Source organism: Tachypleus tridentatus, chromosome 13 (genome assembly GCF_004210375.1).
Source record: "Tachypleus tridentatus isolate NWPU-2018 chromosome 13, ASM421037v1, whole genome shotgun sequence".
Taxonomy (NCBI): domain Eukaryota; kingdom Metazoa; phylum Arthropoda; class Merostomata; order Xiphosura; family Limulidae; genus Tachypleus; species Tachypleus tridentatus.
The window spans coordinates 202404749-202429011 of record NC_134837.1 but is presented as its reverse complement, the minus strand read 5'-3'; the positions used below and the strand labels follow the sequence as shown (position 1 = coordinate 202429011).

General features: G+C 34.0%; 1 protein-coding gene across 4 annotated transcripts in view; it reads left to right on the top strand.

The window, feature by feature from the left end:
- Nucleotides 1-8715: 8715 nt before the first annotated feature.
- Nucleotides 8716-24263, top strand: part of LOC143240542 (solute carrier family 45 member 3-like) — a 34591-nt gene continuing 19043 nt past the window's right edge. The window contains exons 1-5 of one of the 4 annotated variants that reach the window (XM_076483144.1): nucleotides 8716-8842; nucleotides 11303-11452; nucleotides 16189-16274; nucleotides 21036-22358; nucleotides 22563-22671. In XM_076483144.1, coding sequence (XP_076339259.1) covers nucleotides 21135-22358; nucleotides 22563-22671 — 1333 coding nt within the window. In that variant the 5' untranslated portion in view covers nucleotides 8716-8842; nucleotides 11303-11452; nucleotides 16189-16274; nucleotides 21036-21134. Of the gene's footprint in view, nucleotides 8843-11239; nucleotides 11453-16173; nucleotides 16275-21035; nucleotides 22359-22562; nucleotides 22672-24263 lie in introns of all 4 variants that reach the window. The other 3 variants (XM_076483143.1, XM_076483146.1, XM_076483145.1) reach the window with 3 other exon arrangements.

The following is a 24263-nucleotide window of genomic DNA, read 5'->3' as shown; positions in this document are numbered from 1 at the left end:
TAAACCACTTAACGCTTACGTATTATTACTCACAAAATGAACACTCACAAAAGATAGTAGTCAAACGGAAGAGGAAACTAACCACTAACTCTGCACAACTGGTTGTTTTACACAACTCCATCACGAATCAGAATGTGCCAGCTAGGTTTACAAAATATACCCTGTGACCTATTGACCGCATAGTTATTCATACAGAAGGCCTGTTCTCTGTGCGCTTCGACTGCTTCCTGAGCTATAAAGAAAGTATTTCAAACGACAGCAAAAAAAGTGGGAAAAAATCCATTGAAAAGCTCAGGTGTCATACAGCTGTCCGCATTTCCGTCACTTCAATGTGAATTCTTCGTGGTGCAGTCCTGACAACCACTGTGACTATGGCGGGAAAAGGTTCGACCTGTCCTCAGAGACTTTTTTTCTAATCACAATGCTGACGGGTTTCAACAATGTCACACCCATATTTTTTACTTTCTCAGAAGTGGACCACTTTTCATTTGATTTAGGCAATAGCTACCAGACGGTGTATCTATCACTTGCTGTGCTTCTTCCTTGTTAAATGCAAAACTACACAATGGGCTATCTGTGCTTTGCTCATCACGAATATGGAAACCAAATTATTAGCATTATTTTTGTTATAACCTACGACTGATAAACAAGTACTCCAATAATATATTCATTTATTTTTCAAAAGCTATAAATCTTATACGAAGTAATAAAAGGATTATAATATAAAAGTGTTAGTTATTGATATATAAGTTAATAAATAAAAAAGAAGATTTGAGACAAAACTACACATGTAGTGAAAAATCAGGTATTGTAAAAACATGTACGAGAAACTTCAATAATGGACAAAAAATAGTTTCATTTGTAATAACACCAAGTATTGATGCTTTATTAGCGTAATTTAAAAAAATATATGTAAGTTTACAGGTTCTAAGAACATAACAATGAAAGCAAAGAAAAATATGTAATAGTATTTTAATCAAACTATATCTGTTATATTCAGAACCGACGAAGTCTCTAGATCCGTTCAAGGGTTCAATGTTCGAAAAACAAATATAGCGGGAGTTGAGACGTTATTTATACAATCAGTTGCAAGAACAGCAACTATGTGGATTTCAATTAATTATATAATTTATTTTCTTTGCAAATCAGAATAACACACTAATTGTTTATTATTATTCTTAAATTAAATCTACTATCATTAAAATGAAATGGCGAATCAGAAAAATGTTCTTTGTCCCAGAGTAAACATGGCGTCAATGATGTGGACCCCCATCACATAACTATGGTCCCCTCGGTCACATCAGAGCGAAATCAAATAATATGTCAATATAACCACTGTATCTCAGAACAGCTGGTATGGGTATTAACACTTTTACTAATAAAGGAGAATCTAGGAAGGTCGCAAAGAGTTGGCGGTGGGTGGGTTTCCTCTAGTTTTACACTGCAAAATTCGGGACGCCTAGCTCTGATAGCCCTTGTGTAGCTTTACGCGAAATTCAAAACAAATTATTCATAAAATGTAATAACATGTATTGCCATCTAGTGGCAATATAGTGAAAACAATTATACAATTTAATCGGTAATAATGAAAACTTATTCAAGGCGTCTCCAAACTTTTAGTTACTGAAGAGTAAGTTTTCGTCATCAAATTTAATTTAATCATTATTTTATAGATATTTTATTTTTAATTACAAATAAACGTTTCTGTGAAGATGAATGGATGCCTACCATGTATTATTATTATTCAACTTGTATAAATTTAATAACTATCGTCTGGATAAAATACCAGCTACACTTGTTTTGTTTTTGTACAGGTATAAATAGTAACGGACGAACTTGCTGAAAACGGGAAACTCGGTTATTTTGATGTGTTTTACACTGAGGAGTTTTAAGGTCTTGAAAAGTTAGCTAGAAACCCATAAATACCTTTAAATTTGAAAACTTAAATTTAGGTTGTTGCTTCCTTACTTAACATTGGGTAATGATAAACGAAAACAATTAATGCGTCATCAAATGACGTAAGCACTTGATAAATGTTTTTAATGCATTTAATTCATAATCGCATCATGACGTTTAGGAAAGACAACCTTGAACGAAGTTTGCCCAGACCCTGGCTATGAAAGGGCCTTTTTCTTACGTGTTCGGACCTGTTTGTACTTCCGAAACAACGGAAGTGGTAAGTAACGTGTTTTTGTAAGACATCGGAAACAGTAGAGTGAAACTGGTTTATTACAATTTTATCTCTTGCGTCACTGACTTGTCGATTTGTTGAACTTTGTACTAAATTTCTATTTAGCAAAATCGCTAATGTTTAAGTACCAATAAACTCAACAACAGATTTCTATATGGGAGAAACAAAGATAAACTACTATTTTATTTTATTATTTGATACAAATTCAGGCGAAAAGAGATACAAAAAATAGTTACCAAATAATTAAAAATTGACTTATAATTCGTTATCTGGATGCCTTGATTTGCCTAATGGAGTCCGACCTGTTAACTTAATAATTTATCTTATCCCTAAATGCAAACATGGCCCGGCATGACCAAGCGTGTTAAGGCGTTCGACTCATAATTCGCGGGTTCGAACCCTGGTCGCACCAAACATGCTCGCCCTGCCAGCCATGGGGGCGTTATAATGTGACGGTTAATCGCACTATTCGTTGGTAAAAGAGTAGCCCAAGAGTTGGCGGTGGGTGGTGATGACAAGCTGCCTTCCCTCTAGTCTTACACTGCTAAATTAGGGAGGCTAGGAGAGATAGCCCTCGAGTAGCTTCGTGCGAAATTTAAAACAAACAAAAAAACAAACAAACTAAACTTCAGATATAAACACCAAAGTTTTGACTTCAGGACATTAACGGAAATATATGTATTTTTGAAAAGCCTAAACCACGTATTTACTTCCCACTGAATTAAAACAGAATGAAATACAGTCAATATTTGGATAGACAAATACTGAACTTAAAGGTTTGGTTAAAATTACCATTTTTGAAAATCTCTAAAAGTTTTATTTTCTATGCAAAACTGAAGATGGCGAATATCGTAAACATCGAGAGTTTTGATGTAAACAATTTTTCGAAAATCCAGAATTGGTGAATCTTTCTTGTAAAAGAATACTAAAGTCACGATATATAAAATTTTGAGAAATATGTGCAGTCTCTTAAGCCTTGAGATATACAAATTTTTTTATAACACGCACGTGTTGATTAGGGCGTATATTTAATAGAAACCGGTTTGTTTTGAATTTTGCGCAAAGCTACACGAGGGCTATTTGCGCTAGTCAACTCTAATTTAGCAGTGACATAGTAGTGAAATGACAGCTAGACAACACCACTCACCGCCAACTCTTGGGCTTCTCTCTTACCAACGAATAGGGGGATTGATCATGATATTATAACGTTAGGAACTCGAAAGCCGCTATCTGACATATCAGATGGTTTAAAATTCAAACATTAACAAGACTTTTATTCAAGAAGAACACAGTTCAGCCTCCCTTCAAACTCCGTATATTTGTGGTTGAATATTATTGAGAGGTGAAGTCTTTTAGAGTGTTTGAAGCCAACAGATCAGGTCCTTTATTCGAATATTTTCTGTATTAGACAGCGGAAACCACGACACTTCTCTTAGCCCATCCAATCCCTTGAATTCAGTCCAATCGACTTGTATACTAAATGAAGCAAAGACTCGCATAAAGGAGTGAGAAAAATTTGTTTAGCTAAGTCGTAACTTTGTTTCGTGCAGAAAATCTTTAACCCTAAATCTTATAAGCAATAACGTTGGAAATGCAAACCCACGTGTATCTAGGTTACGCCAGCTTTTATTTACTTCACTTTGAAACATCATAAATTTTTTAATCCATTTGACCAAACGTCCTAGTCTACCACTGTTAACGACCAGAGTAGTATAGTATTCGAATTCTCATTTGTGGCCTGTCGTTAGGACACTCGCAATCAGAGGGTTATGAGTCCTGATTTCATTCCTCCAAAATCTCGTCCTTTCAGCCTTTGAATCGTTGTAAGTTATGATAATTCCTACTATTCGTTGGTAAAGAGCATCCTAAGAGTTGACTGAGGGTGGTGTTGGCTAGCTGACCATTACTTCGAAGTTAGGTCAAGTAGATTTACACGAAATTTAAATACAGACTTAAACTGAGAGTTTGTTTTTTTGAATTTCGCACAAAGCTACTCGAGGGCTATCTGTGCTAGCCGTCCCTATTTTGCAGTGCAAGACTAGAGGGAAGGCAGCTAGTCATCACCACCCACCGCCAACTCTTGGGCTACTCTTTTACCAACGAATAGTGGGATTGACCGTCACATTATAACGCCCCCACGGCTGGGAGGGCGAGCATGTTTAACGCGACGCGGGCGCGACCCTCGGATTACGAGTCACACGCCTTACGCGCTAGGCCATGCCAGGCCCCTAAACTGAGAGAAACCAGTGAAGGTAAACACGTTATTTAAGACAGAGAAAACCCTGACGTTGTTGTTCAGTGATTGATGTCTGTTATTGTGATTTAACTTACATTTTCACTCTAATCATTTCTGAAAGCTTATTTTTCATTTATTTCATTAGAACATCGGAACCTCAACTGAATTACATGCCACACCATAATTATATAGCCTTTAACCAAATACATAGACACCTTTAAGAATAAGTTTCCTGTGTATATTACGTTGTGTTATATTTTATGTGAACTTTATCTTTTATTTGTTAATGCGCGAACTATTTTTAGATTCGCCCGTATTTAGTCCAGGAATAAGCTTAAAGGCTTGTAAGGCTAAACATCAGGTATGATCTCTCTGGTGGGCACATCTCAGGTAACCCATTCTGTTGTTTTGTGTTTAACAATACGATAAACAACTTTTAGAAGTTATTAAAATATATTTTTGTTTTATCAGTATCTATAAGAAGTTCAACAATAGGAGATGCTTTACTGTCTGAACGTAGGACTTCAAAAATGTAAGCTTCTCTCAAGTGTCGCCACCTATTATCTTATTAACTCATCACACGTTTTTATTTACTTTACCGTATGTGATGTTTGTTTGATGTTGAGCATAAAGCTACACAACAGGTATATCTCGTACCTGTGGCGGGTATCGAAACCTGATTTTTCGCGTTATAAACCTTCATAGTTGCCGCTGTTCCATGGGATGTTAGGACATCAGACATGGAAATATAGACCTACTATTTGTTTACGAACACGCTTGTTTGTTTATTTTTTGAATTTCGCGCAAAGCTACACGAGGGCTATCTGCGCTAGCCGTCCCTAATTTAGTAGTGTAAGACGAGGGGGAAGACAGCTAGTCATCACCACCCACCGCTAACTCTTGGGCTACTGTTTTACCAACGAATAGTGGGATTGTGTGGGATAATGTAAAGAGTAGTGCATTCATGGACGTTACTGGTTGCTTCCCCACTCCCAATTTAGTCTTTCTGGTTTTTCCACTTCATAACAGCACTTACTATATTCTCAAGTAGTGGCTTTTAAATTTTACCTTTTCAGTATCAAATTCCATTAAAATTTAAAGTTAATCCTTCTGTGAAGATCTCGAGGTAGCAAATCGTTTTAACACTTTATTGTTATATATATATATATATTTGAATACGCCATCTGAAATTTTAATTATCACCTACCAGTAACTCATGCATGCTCCGAAGACAGGCAGAGTTGACCGTCTATTTGACTTTCGCAGAAACTCTTAATATTCGAAATATCGTGAATATCAAATTGAGGAACATTCGTTGATGATGAAAAAAGTAGTTCCAAGGATATACAGCATACAGGATCCAAATCAGGGTTTGTTTTTTTTAAACACGAACAGCCCTGGGCGTTTCCATGACGACATGTGTAGCGTGTTAAAAATATTTAAACCATCACATATTTAGAATATCAGTTATTGAAACCCTCTGCGCAGATTTAGTTTTAATCTCTGTGAATTTTTCAATGGTTTTATTGCATTGTTTAGGTTGTAAGTTGCAACTTGAGTATTTTTACAGCGCGATACCACGTTTTTCTCTATCTGCAGATCCGAGACAGAAATTATAGAACTATCAGTGATATGTTAAGGTTTACCTTACACTTCGTTTTGACATGAAATGGTCTAATATTGTAAGATTTAAGTTTCACGTTCTTCACATTTGACCTGTAAAATGTTAAATTAAAGCATTAACGTTTAATAAAAGAAATCAAATTAGACGTAATAGACGTAATATCAAATTACGTCTGAAAAATGTTCAAGAAACAGTTTAAACGTGTTTTCATTTTTATATTTCTATAACTGAATTGTTTGTTTGTTATATTTCGAGAAAATATATTCGAGAGTCATCTGTATTAGCTATTCTTAATTTTGAGGCGATGAATATAAAACCCTGTAACTCGAACATTTTCTAAAGGTGAACCTCTCTTCTTCAGAGGCAAATTGGGAGGTGATACACCTAACGGTTAAGCAGCTACTTAGTGGCGCACACCATCACTGATTGGGCTATTCTTATCAGACCGATTAAAATGGGGTTTCGACTTCCTTCTTATAACTCTCCCACGGCCCTCAAAGTTCAGAGTGCGATTTATTTTTGATGGTTATGGGATGCCAACCTTGAAAACTCAGCTTTCTTCTTGTAATGTTATAGTATTTATTCTGAATCTATTATTTACATATACAGGTTTTAGCTAACATGCCGTCTAGAAACTATGAAGTTTATTTTGTTTTATCAACCTTTGTATTTTTGTTGCTGGCCTCGGTAAGGCACTCGATTTGCAACCTGCAAGTCACGAGTTCCAGCTTGTCACCGAACATTATCGCTCTTTCAACTGTAGAACCGTTATAATGTGATGGTCAATCCCAATTATTGTTGGTTAAAGAGCATTTCAATAATTGGTGAAGGGAGGTGTTGATTATTTGCATTTCTTTTAATCTATCGCTTACAAATTAAGGGCAACTAACGTATACACCCCGCCAGTAGCTTTACTAAAAATTAAATACAAACATTTGTTGCTTTCTAGTAGATGATTCTGTTTTGTTCAGGAACGAGAAATTGCAGCAATACCACAAACTGTGCAAGGACATCGACAGCAGTGATCGTTCAGGTGATATTTACCGGGCTGGATTTACCTATACTGTAAAGAGAATAGCCAATCACGTGTGTAACTTTGAGTAAATGCGACGTTTTTTTCGAAATGAATAGTGTTGGATTTGAATAATGTGAAACACGAACTGGGGATGGGTTAAACAAGTTGAAATAGTCTGTTTTTCTTTTAGAGCAAAGTTACATTGAACATCTGCTGTGATTGAACCCCCGATTTTAGTGTTGTAAGTCCATAGACTTACTGCTGCCCTATTTGAAATAGAGAAACCAATAAAAGGGACGCTGCATCATTCCAAAAAACAGCTGTTTCTTAGAAATTTATATGGTTTCAACATTGACGCTATCGTTTGCAGCACTTCATGCCACTGTCACTGGTGTATGAGTGTATATGACTCATCCTTCCTCATCCATCGGTCGATCAAGGATGACTTGTGGTTTTAATGAAAATAAAGTTTTGATACTTCTTGCCTACGCACTGAAGCTATCCTATGACTGGCAGCTTATGTATTTTACTGCAGTTGACAGCGCCAGGAATTATTACATGCAGGCCGGGGTTTGATCACAATATGCGGCGTGAAAACCATACAAAAAAGATTGAAGTGGATTTGGTTTTTGATTTTTGATCACATTAACCGGCTGATTACATTAAGCAGTGGTAATATTAAGCGGCGGCCTCTGTAGAAACCCCAAAAAATTTGGGGCCTAAGACCCCATCGCGCCCAACTGATTATCGCGCTTTATCGATGCGTTTTATATCGATGTTTACCTGTACCTAATTACTCTGGCTTTTAAACATTTGAGAGAGAAGTAAATCGTAAAAGTCCTCCAAAATGTAAAATTATGTTACTTAGTTGTCATATCCACTGGGTAACGGGTACTATTATTTCAAAATTAATTTTAACAGATATTACTAATAACTTTAATCAATTGTTATCCCAAACTTAACGAAAACTGCAGAGCGTTGTTCACACCATATTAAAATGTATTTTATATGATAACACAGTTTTTTTTCTTGTGCCACGTTGAATATATGTACATATAGGTAGATACCTGAACTTGCCCCCCGCTAGTACAGCGGTATGTCTCCGGATTTACAACGCTAAAATCAGGGGTTCAATTCCCCTCGGTGGGCTGAGCAGATAGCCCTTTGTGGCTTTGCTATATGAAAAAACACACACCTGAACTTTTAAAAATATGTTATTCAGTAGATGCTTCCTGATATTAATTTTAAATATTTTGTAATACTTAACCAATTCGTTTGACAATCAGAAATGCTAAGAAAATAACTCTCCTCTTAAAATGAAATATATAATTTCAAAGAAATACACAAAATATAAAAAGTATCGTATTAAAAAGTATTTTGATTTCACCGTATTCAGAGAAATTTAACTTTACAGATGCCCCCCCGCTAGTACAGTGGTAAGTCTACGGGTTTACAACGATGAAATCAGGGGTTCGATTCCCCTCGGTGTGCTCATCAGATAGCCCGATGTGGGTTTGCTATAAGAAAACAAACTCACTTTATAAAAAAAATACTGTTACATTATATGGTTATTTATGTTTATAAAATATTTTACTGAAAAAAAATCCTACTTTGTTTAGTGGCGTCACCTAATGGGAAAAAACATTTGTATAGCTTTAAATGAGATATTAGGTGAGTCTCAAGTTGTCAAATCGATGGAGTTTGTTGGAATGTGTGGGGTGAATGTTATTAATCACGATTTTTCGCTTGTACTTGAAAATTAGTGGGTGTGTAATGGTAAGATATGGTTATTTGTATCTTTTATTTGGACATAAAATTAAACGTTACAAAGATCACCAATAACATTTCGTTTTTGCTGGCCATACTTTCTACTTTTAATCTTAGAATAACAGTTTTAGTGACTTGCACAAATCACCTTATTAAAACAAAGATTAGATGTTTAGAATACAAGACGCGTATTCTCAACAAAGTTTTAAGGAAGATACTGATTGCATGGATCATCAAATACTTCAATAAGTCTTATACCGACCAATAGGAATATATATGCTAATATAATATATTAATACTAGTAGTAATGTAAGCTTTTATAATCGTATGATACTTTCAGGATAAAGACTTTATAATTAATATATACCACTATTATTACAATATATAATCTATAAACATGGAGTATAAAGAGTTTAGTGTTTAGGATTTCTTCACGTGTATTTTAAGAAGCTGAAATAGCAATCATACTTCAGACATTGGCAGACCAAAAATTAAATGTTTCTGATTTACGTGGCTTCTGTCTAGATATTTAATGTATTATAGTACATTGTTGCTATGACATTCCACTTGAGAAGTAACCCCCGCTAGTACAGCAGTAAGTGCACGGATTTACAACGCTAAAATCAGGGGCTTGATTCCCCTTAGTGGGCTCAGCAGATAGCCAGATGTAGCTTTGCTAAAAGAAACACACACACACTTAACCTTGAGAAGTGATTGTGCTACAAACTGTTATCCATTATTATAAAAATGTTTGTCCTTCCTGTGTATCCTTTCTAATTTAAACATTTGAAGGTTTCTGCCAATTTTCTTGTGTGTGATTTAATTTATTCTACAAACAACACTTATTTTTAATGTATGTACATACTATAGTGTTTTGAAAACGATTCATTAAAGGCCAGCAGAGATATCAGTACCAGTTACTTTTCACTTTATTATAATAAAAACAAATTGTGTAAAGCAATGTGAAAGAAAAGTTTATATCAAAATTACAGATATATATCAACTTCAACTAGACAAGTGACAAGACTTTTGGACTATCTCACTTCTTTTAATAGAAGTTTCCTTGGATAGTCTTGTAAAGATATCTGGGTTTGTCTTAGTTGTTGCAACAGCCAAACATTTAAAGGGAAAAGGTTTTAAGCAAACCACTGTCTTTCATCATTTGTGAGATACTACATAAGTAATGGTATCAAGTCATTGGACATGTTATAACCACATTTAATTTAAGTGGGTGTTTATTTTATTTGAGCAGTTTAAAACATTTATTTGAAATTCTGAAAATTTCTGACCTAGGTATCCAGTCAATTATTTTAAATATTCAAATAACCATTCATTATTAACACTCCATAAACACCAAAAAGACTTCTAACTGCAGTGTTAATGTTAGGCCTTGGAAGTTGAAGTTATTTCAAAGTGTAATACAGACTCGTTCCAAATTACTGTAAGATTCTAAATTTTAACCTCCAACTCCAATTATGTTTCCAAACAGAAGTACATGTAGATGAAACTTCATTGGCTCTCAGTTTTCAAATGTAGTGGGATTCTAACCATGAGACTTGTAGCTTTTCTCTCAATCCTGTCAAATATGTTCTCGTTTTCCTTCATTATTTTCTTGTATCTTGTTAGAGAATGGATAAAGTCCTATATGTTAAAGAACTTGATTTTATAATATTATGTGGCAAAGATTTATTACAGATCTGTACTGATCTTATATTCTACACATTAATACATGCAAGCTCCATCTGGTGTAATCAGATATGAATCAAATATAACAGTAGAAATCTTCAGTAGTATACAACATTAGACTATCCAACTAAACAAAGTACAACTGATTGCAACATTATCTTGCCGATATTAAACCAAACAAAGTACAGCACTATGAAACAGATTTTGTTTTTTGAATATTTCTAGAATGTCGTGAGGTACAATACCTCCAGCCTATATGTTAGTAGTAACACTATTGCTCCTTACCACTATCCTAATCAATGAGTTATGGACAAAGGGTGTCTCATAGTTTTCTTATGAAAAAATGACCAACTATAAAGGAAGATAAAATTTAACATGTATCAGTTTATTGTGTAATGATGTTTTGTTATCTATGCAGTATCAAAATAGTGCATGTGGAAGAGAAACACATTCTTTACTGGGTTTGAAGGTATTAAGAGAGTTGAAAGTGTAATGATGTTTTGTTATCTATGCAGTATCAAAATAGTGCATGTGGAAGAGAAACACATTCTTTACTGGGTTTGAAGGTATTAAGAGAGTTGAAAGATTTTTTTGTTTGCTATAAAAGTTTAAAATGCACAAATGTCTGCATATTTTCCTAACCAGTTGAAATTAACATATGCTGTTTCTGTGGGAGTCAGTTTAATACAGAATTCCATGTACTTTTAACTATATTTACAGGTGCCAGTTTTATGATTTACATTGTAATTCTCTGTCCATCTGGTGTGTATTTTCCCATGGCAGGTTTCTAAGGAGAACAACAAAAGGCCTTGAGAACAGCAAAAGGCCAGCTACCAAATCAATACAATTTCTCTTGTGACAATGTTTTCTCCACTTTTGGGACCATAGATGTAGTTCATAACTTGAAAAAGTGTGGTTGAGGAATTATCTCTGGTAAGTTTAAACGTTTATTGGTAATTAGATTTCTGACATTCTTAAGTAAAAATAACTAATAGAGAAATACTTCAAACGCTGGTTTAAAGAAGTACAGTAAATTTCTTACTCTCTGTATAGCAAGCAGATAACTTTATTGTGATTACATATGTACTTCAGTGTGAGCATGCAAACATGGCAACAGTGGTTATTTCTGGAGTGAAATTCTCAGCTTTTTAAATAGTTTTGATAAGCAGTATATACACCAAATTACTTGACACTGTGAATGTTTTGGGTACTGAGATTGTAATAACAGGTTTTAATTTTTTGTGAACATTTTCAGTATTCCAGTAGATCTCAGTAAATTACTATTGAAGTTTGATGTGTATCTTTAAAAAATGAGAGATTTGATCCAGTGTCATTGTTCAGCTCTTTAAACATAGTTATAATAGACAGGAAGATGGAACAACTCAATGTCTGTAGATCCCACTGATAATGAAAATTATAAAAAACAACAACAGTAGTTTCAAGATAAATATATCACAAATTATTATATAGTTTCTAGTCTTTTTAATTACAGTGTGAATGTATATTGTTCTGTACACAGTATAATACGTTGTGGATGTAAGCATGTCTACATGTAAGTGTAGATCAGTTTTCACCTGATAATATAAACAATTTCGAAGGACTAAACAAACCTTACTGTTATTAGCTGATAATGTAAGAACATTAGAAATGTTAAACAAACCCCAATGTTAAAGATAGTAAAACTCTGCAATTCTTAAGTGATGTTTGGACTTTCTACACACTAACCAAACTGTAAACATTTCAACTAATAATGTAGGAACCATAGAAACAGTAAAGATGTTCTGTAGCTTTCAGCAGATAATGTAGGAACCATAGAAACAGTAAAGATGTTCTGTAGCTTTCAGCAGATAATGTAGGAACCATAGAAACAGTAAAGATGTTTTGTAGCTTTCAACTAATAATGTAGGAACCATAGAAACAGTAAAGATGATTTGTAGCTTTCAACTAATAATGTAGGAATCATAGTCTAAAGTTATTTAGTTTTAGTAAATCATTTGATTCAACAGTAGTTATTGTCTATATTGAGTGACTCAGTTGATTAGCAGTAGAACTATAAAAGTAATTAATTTATTTTTACATTATCTGTGGTATTTAAATATGTGAGAAGTTACTTGTGTCTACTTGTTACAGCAGGGTGTAGAGTTATTAAGGGAGAAATAAACTAATTTGTTTGCTCTAAAATTATGTCATTCTTTGTTTCTCAAAACATAAGGAGCTGTAAAAGCCAAAATGTATGTGTCAAGATAGAATAATTGGATTGGATTACTGTTTATTGAGGGTGCAAGGGAGCTGTGAGTGTGTATGTGAAACCTTGTAAGTGTAGTGAATGTTGGTATAGTAATCCTGAAGACATGGAATGTGATCATGTTGTGTATATGAGGGCTGTTCAAAAAATACGTGGACTGACGTCATAAAACAAAATGTACTTTATTTAGAAGTTACAGGTCTGGGACCCCTTCAAAATACTCTCCTCCCCAACGCACACACTTATCCCAACGGTGTTTCCACTTGTTGAAACAGTCCTGGTACACTTCTTATGTAATGTCCTCCAGCTCCTTCGTCGCATTTGCCTTAATCTCGGGAATCATCTCAAATCTTCTTCCTTTCAAGGGTCTTTTGACTTTGGGGAACAAGAAAAAATTGCAAGGAGCAAGGTCAGGTGAGTAAGGGGGGGGTGGGGAAGAACAGTGATCGAGTGTTTGGCCAAAAACGCACGAGTTCTGAGGCACAAATTTCACAGCAACGCAGTGCATCTTCAATTTTTTGGTCAAAATCTCGTAACAAGATCCAACTGATATCCCACACTCTTCAGCAAGCTCCCTGACAGTCAGACGTCGATTTGCCCGCACCAGGGTGTTGATTTTGTTGACGTGGAAGGATGTCCAGGACGCTCATCATCTTCAATGGACTGTCAACCATTTTTAAAATGTTCATGCCACTTGAAACATGCTGTACGCTTCATAGCAACATCACCGTAAGCCGTGTTAAGCATAGCAAAAGTTTCAGTTGCAGATTTTCCATGTTTAACACAAAATTTCACAGCAAGTCGTTGCTCCTTCAGGTCATTCATTCTGAAATTTGCCAAACGAAAAAAATGCACTTCACTTAAAACCACGTAGCTAATACACAAATGAAGATATCTGCAATCAGGAAATGGCGTCGTACTCAGCTGATCTGTGCGAACCTAGCGACACCAAGCTGATTCCCCTGGAACCAACTGGAGTCGCGCAATTCAAACAGTCCTCGTATTTTTTGAACAGACCTCGTATACTATTACTGCCTGTTGTATGTCAATGTTACTACTTCACAGAGTGTGGATTGATTTTCATCAATAGTAAAATAACTCATGGAATTGGTGGCTTATTTTCAACCAACAGTAAAACTATACAGATTTGAATAATTTGCGAAGTTAATATTTTTTGGTTATTTTAAATTACGTAATCTGAATATGATATCCCTGTAAATTAACTTTTGTACCATCTGGAAGTACTTGTTTAAGGTTTATACAGCTAACTACTATTTATAATCTATTGTTTGTTGTGTACTGCAATACTTCTAGTATATTGCTTGTAATGTATTGTGTACTACAATACTTCTAGCAGAGATCTATTGCTAGATCATATGAAAAATGCTCCAAAGACATCTGGTGAAATAGAACAGTGATCTTTAAAATATCGGTGTGTAGGTTATTTATAAATCAGGTTAACATCTGTTGTTTGTTGATCAACTGGAAGAGATAGAAACTCGGCATGAAACATTAAATATGAAATCTTATTTTATTCAAGATATTGGATGAGAATAGATAAGAAATAAAACAAAACAAAACAGCATTTGGTTTCAACACTTGTATTTTAAAAATGTTTCATTACATGGTTTTAATTTTTCTGTTTAATACTTTTTTAAGTATGCTATGTTAAAATTTCAGTAGTTGTTTCCAACATATTTTATATTGTACAATATTAAAGTGAACTCTGATGGATAAAGAAGATAATCTGGTAATATTCAAATTAATAAACATTTTCCTTGACTTGATGACTTTAATGTGTTCAGGTATCTAACAACAATAGTTTCTTACTGGTTAGTTTCTACATGCCTATTACTGAACTTCCACCAATCATATACTAAATTTTACCAAAACACAAAAATGTGTTTTCAAAAGTATGGCCTACAACTTGAGTTTGTTTGGTCACACGTTGATGTATGGCTGTTTGTTCACGAGGCTTTAACACTTCTTTTATACCGTGTGTTGTAAATTACCTAAAAAGTCTCCTTTTTTTAATGTCGTGTACAAGCAACGAGGAATTGTTTGATCCATTAAATCTGCTCCAGTATGTAACTCCTTGTAAGAAGTAGAAACTTGTAAAATCATTTATTTTTAACAATTATCTTTTCAAACCCCTCTTAAGTCTAATTCTGCACTTTTATTAACATGTGATCTTCAATTTATATCTTATTTCATATTAATGATGTCATTTTGGTGTGAGTAAACATGTTTTGTATTGCATATACTTAAAGCCAGCAGGAATAGATTGCATATCCACTTACTTTCTCAGAGCTAATGTATGATAGAAGTCTACAATATTCATGAAACACTGTTAGACAAGCATAATTTTCCAATATTTGTACAATATAGATAATGAAGTGTTTGTTGGCAGTGCAATAATCTTACCAATGGATTGACATCTTGCAAATCAGAATCTGTTCTATCATATTAATCTTGTGTATATTGTTAATTTCTGTACTTTGTTTCACTCTTGTGTTGTTTTTTTTTTTGTTTGAGGAAGTGGAGTTTTATAAATAAACGTGCATGTGTGAGAGTCATTTTTGTTTTATAAATAAATGCATGTGTGTGAACCATTTTTGTCAAAAATGTTAATCTACTAGTTCCAGTGATTTTTATTAACTAGTTTGCATTTCTATATTTTCACCAAAATATTTTTTTTATATAATAAGCAGTTCATGTGCTACTGAAAAAGTTGTAAGGTGTTACAGTGGGTGCAAAGCAAACAACTTTCTTACCTTTAACCTGTTGTTGTTCCTTCAGTACTTAATCCAATGACCAGAAGTAGTTATACTGATGCACTAGTATTTGTAAACTTGGAAAGATTGTAGTAATTGTGTTAAAGCAAGTTCACACATGATTTAGTAAAACCATGTCTCCCTGTTTACAATCTGTAATTAAACAGTATTATTTCAGATGCTGGATCAAAATGTTTGTTCTGTTTTTTAAAGAGCTGTAAAATTATGAAGTTGTGGTGAATCACATAATGTTTGGATGAAACTGTGTAGAAGTGTTTGTGTTTTTTCATAGCTGTGTTTTTTGTTTCACATAAAATGTGAAGTTCATTTTTCTGCTTGAAATTACAAAACCTTCATGTATGTGTATATACATATATATTGAAAAGAACTTATTCATTTCAAATTTTTATGAAAAGAATATGTAGTGTTTGTTGTCTAGCTTTTCCAAAAATTATATTTAACAATCCAGTAATCATGCATGTGTGTAATACTGAACTTCTAAAAGTATACATGGTAACCACCTGTTTAGTCACATAAAGAATGTGTTTTTGCTTTGACAACTGTTAAACATATGTGAGACAGGATTCGCTTGTTATGTATAGAGAAAATTGTTTGACAAAACATTTGCCTCTAAGTAACTCATTTAACAGGAGAAAGTCTCGTACTGCAACAAGAAGCAAAATATACCAATCTGAATATACAACATACCCAAGGGAACACTGATATTGGAGGCAAAGTAAGTGTTTACTGTGGGGTAAGAATTAAAATTAAAATTTACACATCTTTATGAATCTCTTGTACATTTTTCAAACTTTATTGTGAAAAGTGTCTAAATCTTTGTTCACTCAATGGTGTACAGTTTCTTTATATACTTTCATCATAAATATTTCAGTGTCTCTAAAAAATAAATATATCTAACTTTCATGCTATAATACATGTATGTAATTTAGAGCTTAGATAGTGTGTATTTCTTTATTTATTCTTTACAGAATTTCTAAAGCCATTGCAATTAATTTGAAGTTCACATCTAAATATGAAACTCTAAAAGGGATCTTTTTTAATCTTTCCTGAAACTGTATATTGAATTAATGTATTGTTGGTTGTCTTTTTAATTATACTAGTAAAGTACCTTAACAATATATCATGTAAAGGTGGATTACTGTATTAAAGTACCTTAACAATATATCATGTAAAGGTGGTCTATTGTAGTAACACACCTTAACAATATATCATGTAAAGGTGGTCTATTGTAGTAACACACCTTAACAATATATCATGTAAAGGTGGACTGTTGTATTAATGTACCTTAACAAAATATGTTGTACAGGTGGAGTTCTGTAGCAAAGTACTTTAACAATAGTTCATATACAGGTGGACTTCTGTAGTAAAGTACTTTTATGGTATGTCGTGTGAAGGTGGACTATTGTACTAATGTACCTTAACAATATATCAAGTAAAGGTGGACTACTGTATTAAAGTACGTTTATGGTATATCATGTAAAGGTGGACTATTGTACTAATGTACCTTAACAAAATATCATGTAAAGGTGGACTACTGTGCTAAGTACCTTTATGGTATATCATGTAAATGTGGACTACTATAGCAAAGTACCTTTATGGTATATCATGTAAATGTGGAATTCTGTAGCAAAGTACCTTTATGGTATATCATGTAAATGTGGAATTCTGTAGCAAAGTACCTTTATGGTATATCATGTAAATGTGGAATTCTGTAGCAAAGTACCTTTATGGTATATCATGTAAATGTGGAATTCTGTAGCAAAGTACCTTTATGGTATATCATGTAAAATGGACTATTGTAGTAACACACCTTAACAATATATCATGTAAAGGTAGACTACTGTTCTAAAGTACCTTAATGGTATATCATGTAAGGTGGACTGCTGTATTGAAGTACCTTGAGACTTGCAGAATGTGTGGCAACAGAAAATATGATAATCTAAGAATCCACAATGTCACAATACTTGATCTGAGTAGAAATAGTGGATGGTTCAATGAAATAAAGGTGGAAATCAACACATTGTGTCCAAACTGTGCAAAATATGATCATTTAAATTGTTATTACAAAAACACTAATTTTTGTGGAATGATGGGTCATATATTAGCTGCATGCAAGTCTAATGTTAACTTGAATAAGCCTGGGGCTGTAAAGTATGTGTTTCAAGATGATTCTAATACTGAGGATCTATATGATTATTTGTTTGGTGTCCATCAGGTTAGTTTGTGAAAATCAGGATCTGAAACCAGTAATTATGGTAGTTGCAGTCAAAAATTGTTTGATTCAGTTTTAAATGGTGATTATTCCTGAATATATTTACTGTTGATAATTGAGAAATGTCACACTTCATTCATGCCACACAGTTCTTCATACGTATGTACAGAAGAGATACATTTGTTATAGTGAACGATGTATCATGACACCCGTCATGATTAGGGTGTGATTTATTACAATTCATGAAACTGAAGTGGCACACATAGCTCAAGGTGACAGGTTGTTTTTGTGAAGGCTGGATGAACTGATCTCAGTGTTTATTCTCTGGGCATCTAGGGATAATTAAAGGGTACACATCTTCATGAAATCTGATGTAATGCTAAAGTTTCACAAGCTTTACCCATTATCATACCTATTAAAGTCATGTCTGGAAGATGACTTATTTCATCTGCAGAAATTGGAGGTCATAAGTAAAGTGATGGATTCAGAATGGGCCACTCCAGTGATTGTTATGCTGAAATTGGACAGAACTATTAGTCTTTATGGTAACTACAAAGTGTCGATCAACCAATGCTTATACATGGATAAAGACTCGCTAACATAATCCAGTAGACTTGTTTGCTACCTTGGCTGGTGGAATATTTTACTGCAACCTGTATATGAACCAAACTTAACAATTGATTACTGGTGAAGGTTTTCACAAATATGTAACTGTCAACTTACACAAGGGACTTTATCAGTGTAATCTATTATCCAGAATAAGATCAAGCAGATGCTCCAGGATCTTGAAGATGTTATATGTTACCTTGATGATAATCTGGTTATGGAATCAGTACATGATCAGCTTCTTAACTGTCTTGAATCAAATATTTGATGGTTAAACAATATAGTATTTGCCTCAGTCCTGAAGAATGTCAGATTATGGAATCCATCATTGAATATCTAGGACAGGTGGTCGATTTTGTTTTTAAGGTCTTCATCCAACTAGTGAAAGCTTTTATCAATGCTCAACAACCAATATGTATAACAGTACTTAGATCTTTTCTCATAATGCTCCAACGTTATTTCAGAGTTTTGCCAAATTAACCCATTTACATTGTTTGAATGAACATCTTAAAGTATTGGATACAGACAGCAGAATGTAATAATGCATCTAACATTGTCAAGAAACACCTGGTATTAGCCCAAGTGTTGACACAATGACATCAAATTGTCCAGACATTTAGCATCTGAGACTAGCACCTATGGAAAAGCAGTTTTTTTATATGTAATTGCTGAGGGAAGCAAACAATCCATCATGTTCTAAGTTCTAGTGAAAATAAATTATACATAACTAGAGAAATGGGTTCTCTTATTAATTAGTATATCTGTGTATTGTATAAAACCATAGCCAGGTGTTACTATGGTTGGCTTGATGTGGATAAAGATATTGAATACACTATCTGTGTATGTTGTAATTGTGTGTATGTACAAAAGATGGCAACCACAATTCCTGTGCACCATTGGTCGTGGTTTAGGGTTTGGCAATGTCTTACATCGACAACACAGAATTTGAGAAAAGTAATTTCCTTGTATTTGTGGATTCACACTCCAAATGGCAAGAGTTTTTAACCTGTGTCTTCTATGACATCTGAAGTCACAATTACAAACCCATGTAGTTTATTTTCATCTTATGGATTAACCAAGAAAATTGTTTGTGATAGTGGTCCACAGTTAACTTCTCTAGAGTTTGCCACACTTCTACAGAGTAATGAATTCCAACATAAATGTACTGACCCATATCATTTAACCTCAAATGATGCAGTGGAAATAATGGTGTAAGAGTTGAAGCAAGGATTGAAATCCTATTTCAATTTAAATGATCTGTCATTAGATCACAAGTTGGTCGTGTTTTATAACAAGAATAATAACAACAACAACAAAAAAAGCCAGAAAATACGGGTATGATTTTCTCTTTACATCTAGTTTCTTCTTTGTATTAAATTGTAGTAACCCACAACTGTTTTTTGGTGGAGACTCACTTCCAGGTTGTTGCTCCTGACAACAACAGTGGTTCATGTACATTCTTCAGTGTTCTCCTAGAGAATCACAGGAAATCCCACACTTCCCTTATCCTAAACTGCTGGGGATGTCAATATGGAGAATTTCTTTTATGAGTGGTGTCTTTCTTAGAGGTTGGGCTCACTTCTTGTTTGAGATATAGGGCTGGGATGTTTTTTGGAAGTGTAGTATAGGACATTCCCCATTACAGTATGCCCAGCTGGATAGTACTTGAATGTTTCATGGGATACATCTGAGGAAACATCATTCATAATTTGTACCTCGTATATTTTCCAAGAGGGGGCAGCCTAAAGCCAAAGCCTTGATAAATTTTAAACATCCTTCTGAAATGTTACCATTAGCACTGAATTCTTTCAAACATCCTTTATTCTTTATATGTAGTGGAAATCATGAATTTCTCGGTCAAGATAGATGATGAGTATTCTCTGAGAAGGTTGTGGTCTCGTACTAAACAACTTCTGGATTCGTGGGTCTTCTCTTTCTGTTAGTATTTTACTAGTCAACTCTTTGACTCATGGGCCTTCTCTTTCTGTTAGTATTTCACAAAGAAGCTCATCTTTGCACTGGCTTCTTTACTGTTTAGGATTCTAGCTCTTAGTGGTGCAAAGAGGTAAGTAGCATTTCTGAACTTATTATTTTCTTCACCTGGGGATCCAGTTCAGATCTACTTACCTCCTTACATCATGTCTTACACTTCCTTCCCACTTCTGGTGTCTTTCTTTAAGAAGGGCATATGATTATATAGTAATACTTGTGAATATTATTGTGCATGGAGGTTGTGTTGCCCTTCTATTGGTGGAGGGCCACAGTATTACAATGCTTCCATTGCATGGTACTACAGTACATATAGATGTGTAGAGGTGGGTGTTTGATCAAGGCTTGTGAGTCAGGTGCAGTGTAATAAATGTTAGTGGTGCAGAGAGATGGGTATCTCTCTGAAATACATTTTTAGGTAAAGAAAATATTAACTTTCAGTTGCAGAATTACAAAGGAAAGTATTGATTGCATTGATACTTTAAACATTCTATGTAAACCAGATAAGGACAATAATAAATTAATAACCTCTCCTGATTTTTCTGTTTTATGACAAATTTAAGTGAGAAAACTTAAAAATATAAAAAAAATTGTTATAGTTTCTTGTGGCTTTTTTAAATTCTGAGTTAAATATCTTTTAATTTGTACTGAATAAACCTTTTTTTTCAGGCTGGAAATGTGATTTTCAAGATGGAAAAAGAAATTCAGTTTAATTGTGATAGATGCAGCTATCTTAAACTTAATAATTTCACTTGAACATCACTAGAAATGGCTCAAGGTTTTCCTATCCATGATGAAAAGAAATTCTCTTATGTCAGTCAAGACTCCTGTCAAGAAGGCTCTACGAAATTGGAAGCCTTGAAGACTCTTCTTTCTAATTGGCTGCATCTTATTGGAATTAACCTGCTTAGCTTAGGACTTGACTTGTGTGCTAGTGGAGGGTTCACCTACATCCCACCTCTTATGCTGAAGAACGGATTCTCTGAGAGATGGATGACATTTACATTAGGTGTTGGTCCATTTATATCATTGTTTCTAGTACCATTCTTAGGTAAACAGAGCGACTACTGTCAGAGTGGATGGGGCCGTCGACGGCCCTTTATTCTTGCCCTTAGTGTTCTGATGCTTCTTTCTTTGATATTTATTCCTTTCTGTCATGAACTGAGTTTGTATGCCTTTTCTGGAGCTAGCTGGGGAGCTGCAGCCTTTCTAGCTGTTGGAGTAGTTCTCTTGGACTTCACCAGCCAAGCTCTCATGAATCCATGTAGAGTGTTAGTATTAGATATTTTAACTTTAACTGGAGACCAAAATCTTGGCTGTACCATTTATTCTTGTATGCTAAATATTGGGGGTTGCTTAGGCTATTTCATCACCACATTGAACTGGGGCTCAACACAACTGGGACTGGTGATGGGAAGTCAAGAAAAAGCTGTTTTTAGTTTAATGATAGTCTTGTTTTCTGTGTTTCTAATCATAAACTTAACTTTGGCAAAGGAAGTACCATATTGTCCAACCAATAGGGATCTAAGCACTTCTGAAAAACAAAAATCTTTCCCCATAATTCTTGAAACTTGCATAATAAAAAAAACTTCTGCTGTACAAACCAGGGAAAAGAGTGTTAAACTTCACCAATGTGATCAACATTCAAATTCTTCAGACAAAACGTGCTTGACAAATGGTAAAGTTCATCAATGTAGGTCAACATGCTTAGAGACAGCCACATTCTTCAGTAGTATTTCTTTACACAGAATAAGTCGAGTCACACTTCTCTGTTGTATAAAGTTAACTCAGGTGTTTTCTTTGTGTTTAGTAGCGTTGTATCATATTGGTTGGGTGATAAGCCTACTGTTGCAGCTGTTTTTTTCCCCCTTTTTCCAACTGAAGGGATATCTCAGGATGCCGAGTTCTCTACTTCGCCTTTTTCTTGTTAGTTTGATTGGCTGGATGGGGATCATGTGTCACGATATGTTCTACACTGACTTTGTTGGCCAGGTGAGGCTTTCTGGTTTTGAATATTTTTACTTTTACATTGATATATAATGAATATCCGTTCAGGGATAAAAGTTATTGCTCTTAATTTTATTCAAATATATATTAAAACCTATTTCATTTATAAAAGAAGTTGAATGTGTTATTATTGATTCAAGTCAGACTGGTTTGAAGTTTCTCCATTTGTTACACAAATCTATTTTCTAGGTTATATATCATGGGACACCTACTGAAGATGATGGAGGCACACGAAGATTACTGTATGATGAAGGAGTGAGAATGGGTTCATGGGGGCTTCTTTTCCATTGCATCACAGGTATGCATGATATAAAAATAATGGTAAATGTTACTTGGATGTCATTTCTATCTAGCAAATAGTCCTAGAAACAAGACTGTATGTAAACTAAGTTTGAGTAACTGAAACTACTGGATCTTGTACACACATGAAGCTCACATGGAGTGACTGTTTTCTTTTTACTGTTTTTGGAAAAAGTTATTTGATGAAGTATTTTAGTGCTGTATAAAAACATCAGGTTTGAAACACTGCGGTAAATAAATATGGTGGACAACATTACTAGAGACATGATTTACTGATCAAATGTCCTGTCCTGAAAAGATTCTACGTGGCAGCTTTCACGTTATACAACTAGACATCCTACTGTTTTATGTTATACAACCACACAGCTTAAAGGTTCACGCCATACATTATACAGTATTTCATGTTATACAACCGCAGAACTGAATGTTTCATGTTATGCTGCACAAAATGATTGATGCTAAACACCATGGGATGTATTGTTTCATGGTATACAACCGTACATCATAATGTTTCATGTTATGTGTGTATCAATCTTGTTGGCAAATTGGATGCATATTAACTTCTAAATTAAAATTTCTGGTTGTTTGAAATTTTAATACATAGTGTACGTAACATAATCATTGAAGACTTATCCAGTATAAATTATAATATGTAACAACAAGTATTGTTTAAACCAAGAAAACTATATTAGCAGTTTCTAGCTGAAGTTTTCAAAAGAATCATATAAGTGAATGGTTATCATTTGTTATTCATTGTCAACTTTGTTAAATTTTATGAAATTCTCTTAAAGAGCATTTAGCATCATGCGATTTTTAGCTCAAATAATTAGCATAAATAATGAAGCTGTGTTGAGTTAATATGGGTGATGACAAGAAACTGTTAATCTGGATTCTGTAGTGTTATCATAAAAGAAGTTATTAACACTGTCTTAGAGAGGAAAACTACCACCATATAATTTAAAGAATCTGGTTAGATTTGTAAAGTGTATGTCTGTTCTGAATAATAATGTTGCTGTCTTTAAGCTAATGTTGGTTACTGTCAAGTGTCACTTTTTAACTTGCTTTGGTTTACTGGTGTGTATTGACAAAAAATCTTTATCTAATCAAAAACACCCCAGGTGTGAATAATTGATGTGTTAAAAAAAACAAAGATTTTGCTTACAACTTATAGGAATGAAACCAAAACTGGCAATCATATTAATAGCTACACTTATAACATTGATAATAATTTTACAGCAAGTATCATTTATTGTTAAACTTTGGTGGTTAAAACAAGATACTTTGCCTAGTTAACTAGTGAATGAATGTTTGCTGGAGAATTCTTATCAATGTTATAAGTGTAATTGTCAATTTGGCTGTCATTGTTTATTTTATTTCTTAAAGCCACTCTGTTTTCTTTTCCTTTGGCCTCACCCTTTTTCACACCTAGGGTGTATTTGACTAGATCATTATAACACCACTGAAAACATTAAGGTTGTTCTTCCTCATGCACACTTTACCCTTTTACTATCATAATTACAACTTAAATGGAGCAGGTGTACTTAAAGAAACTTGTATTTATTTTAACAATATTTTTATACATGACTTTAT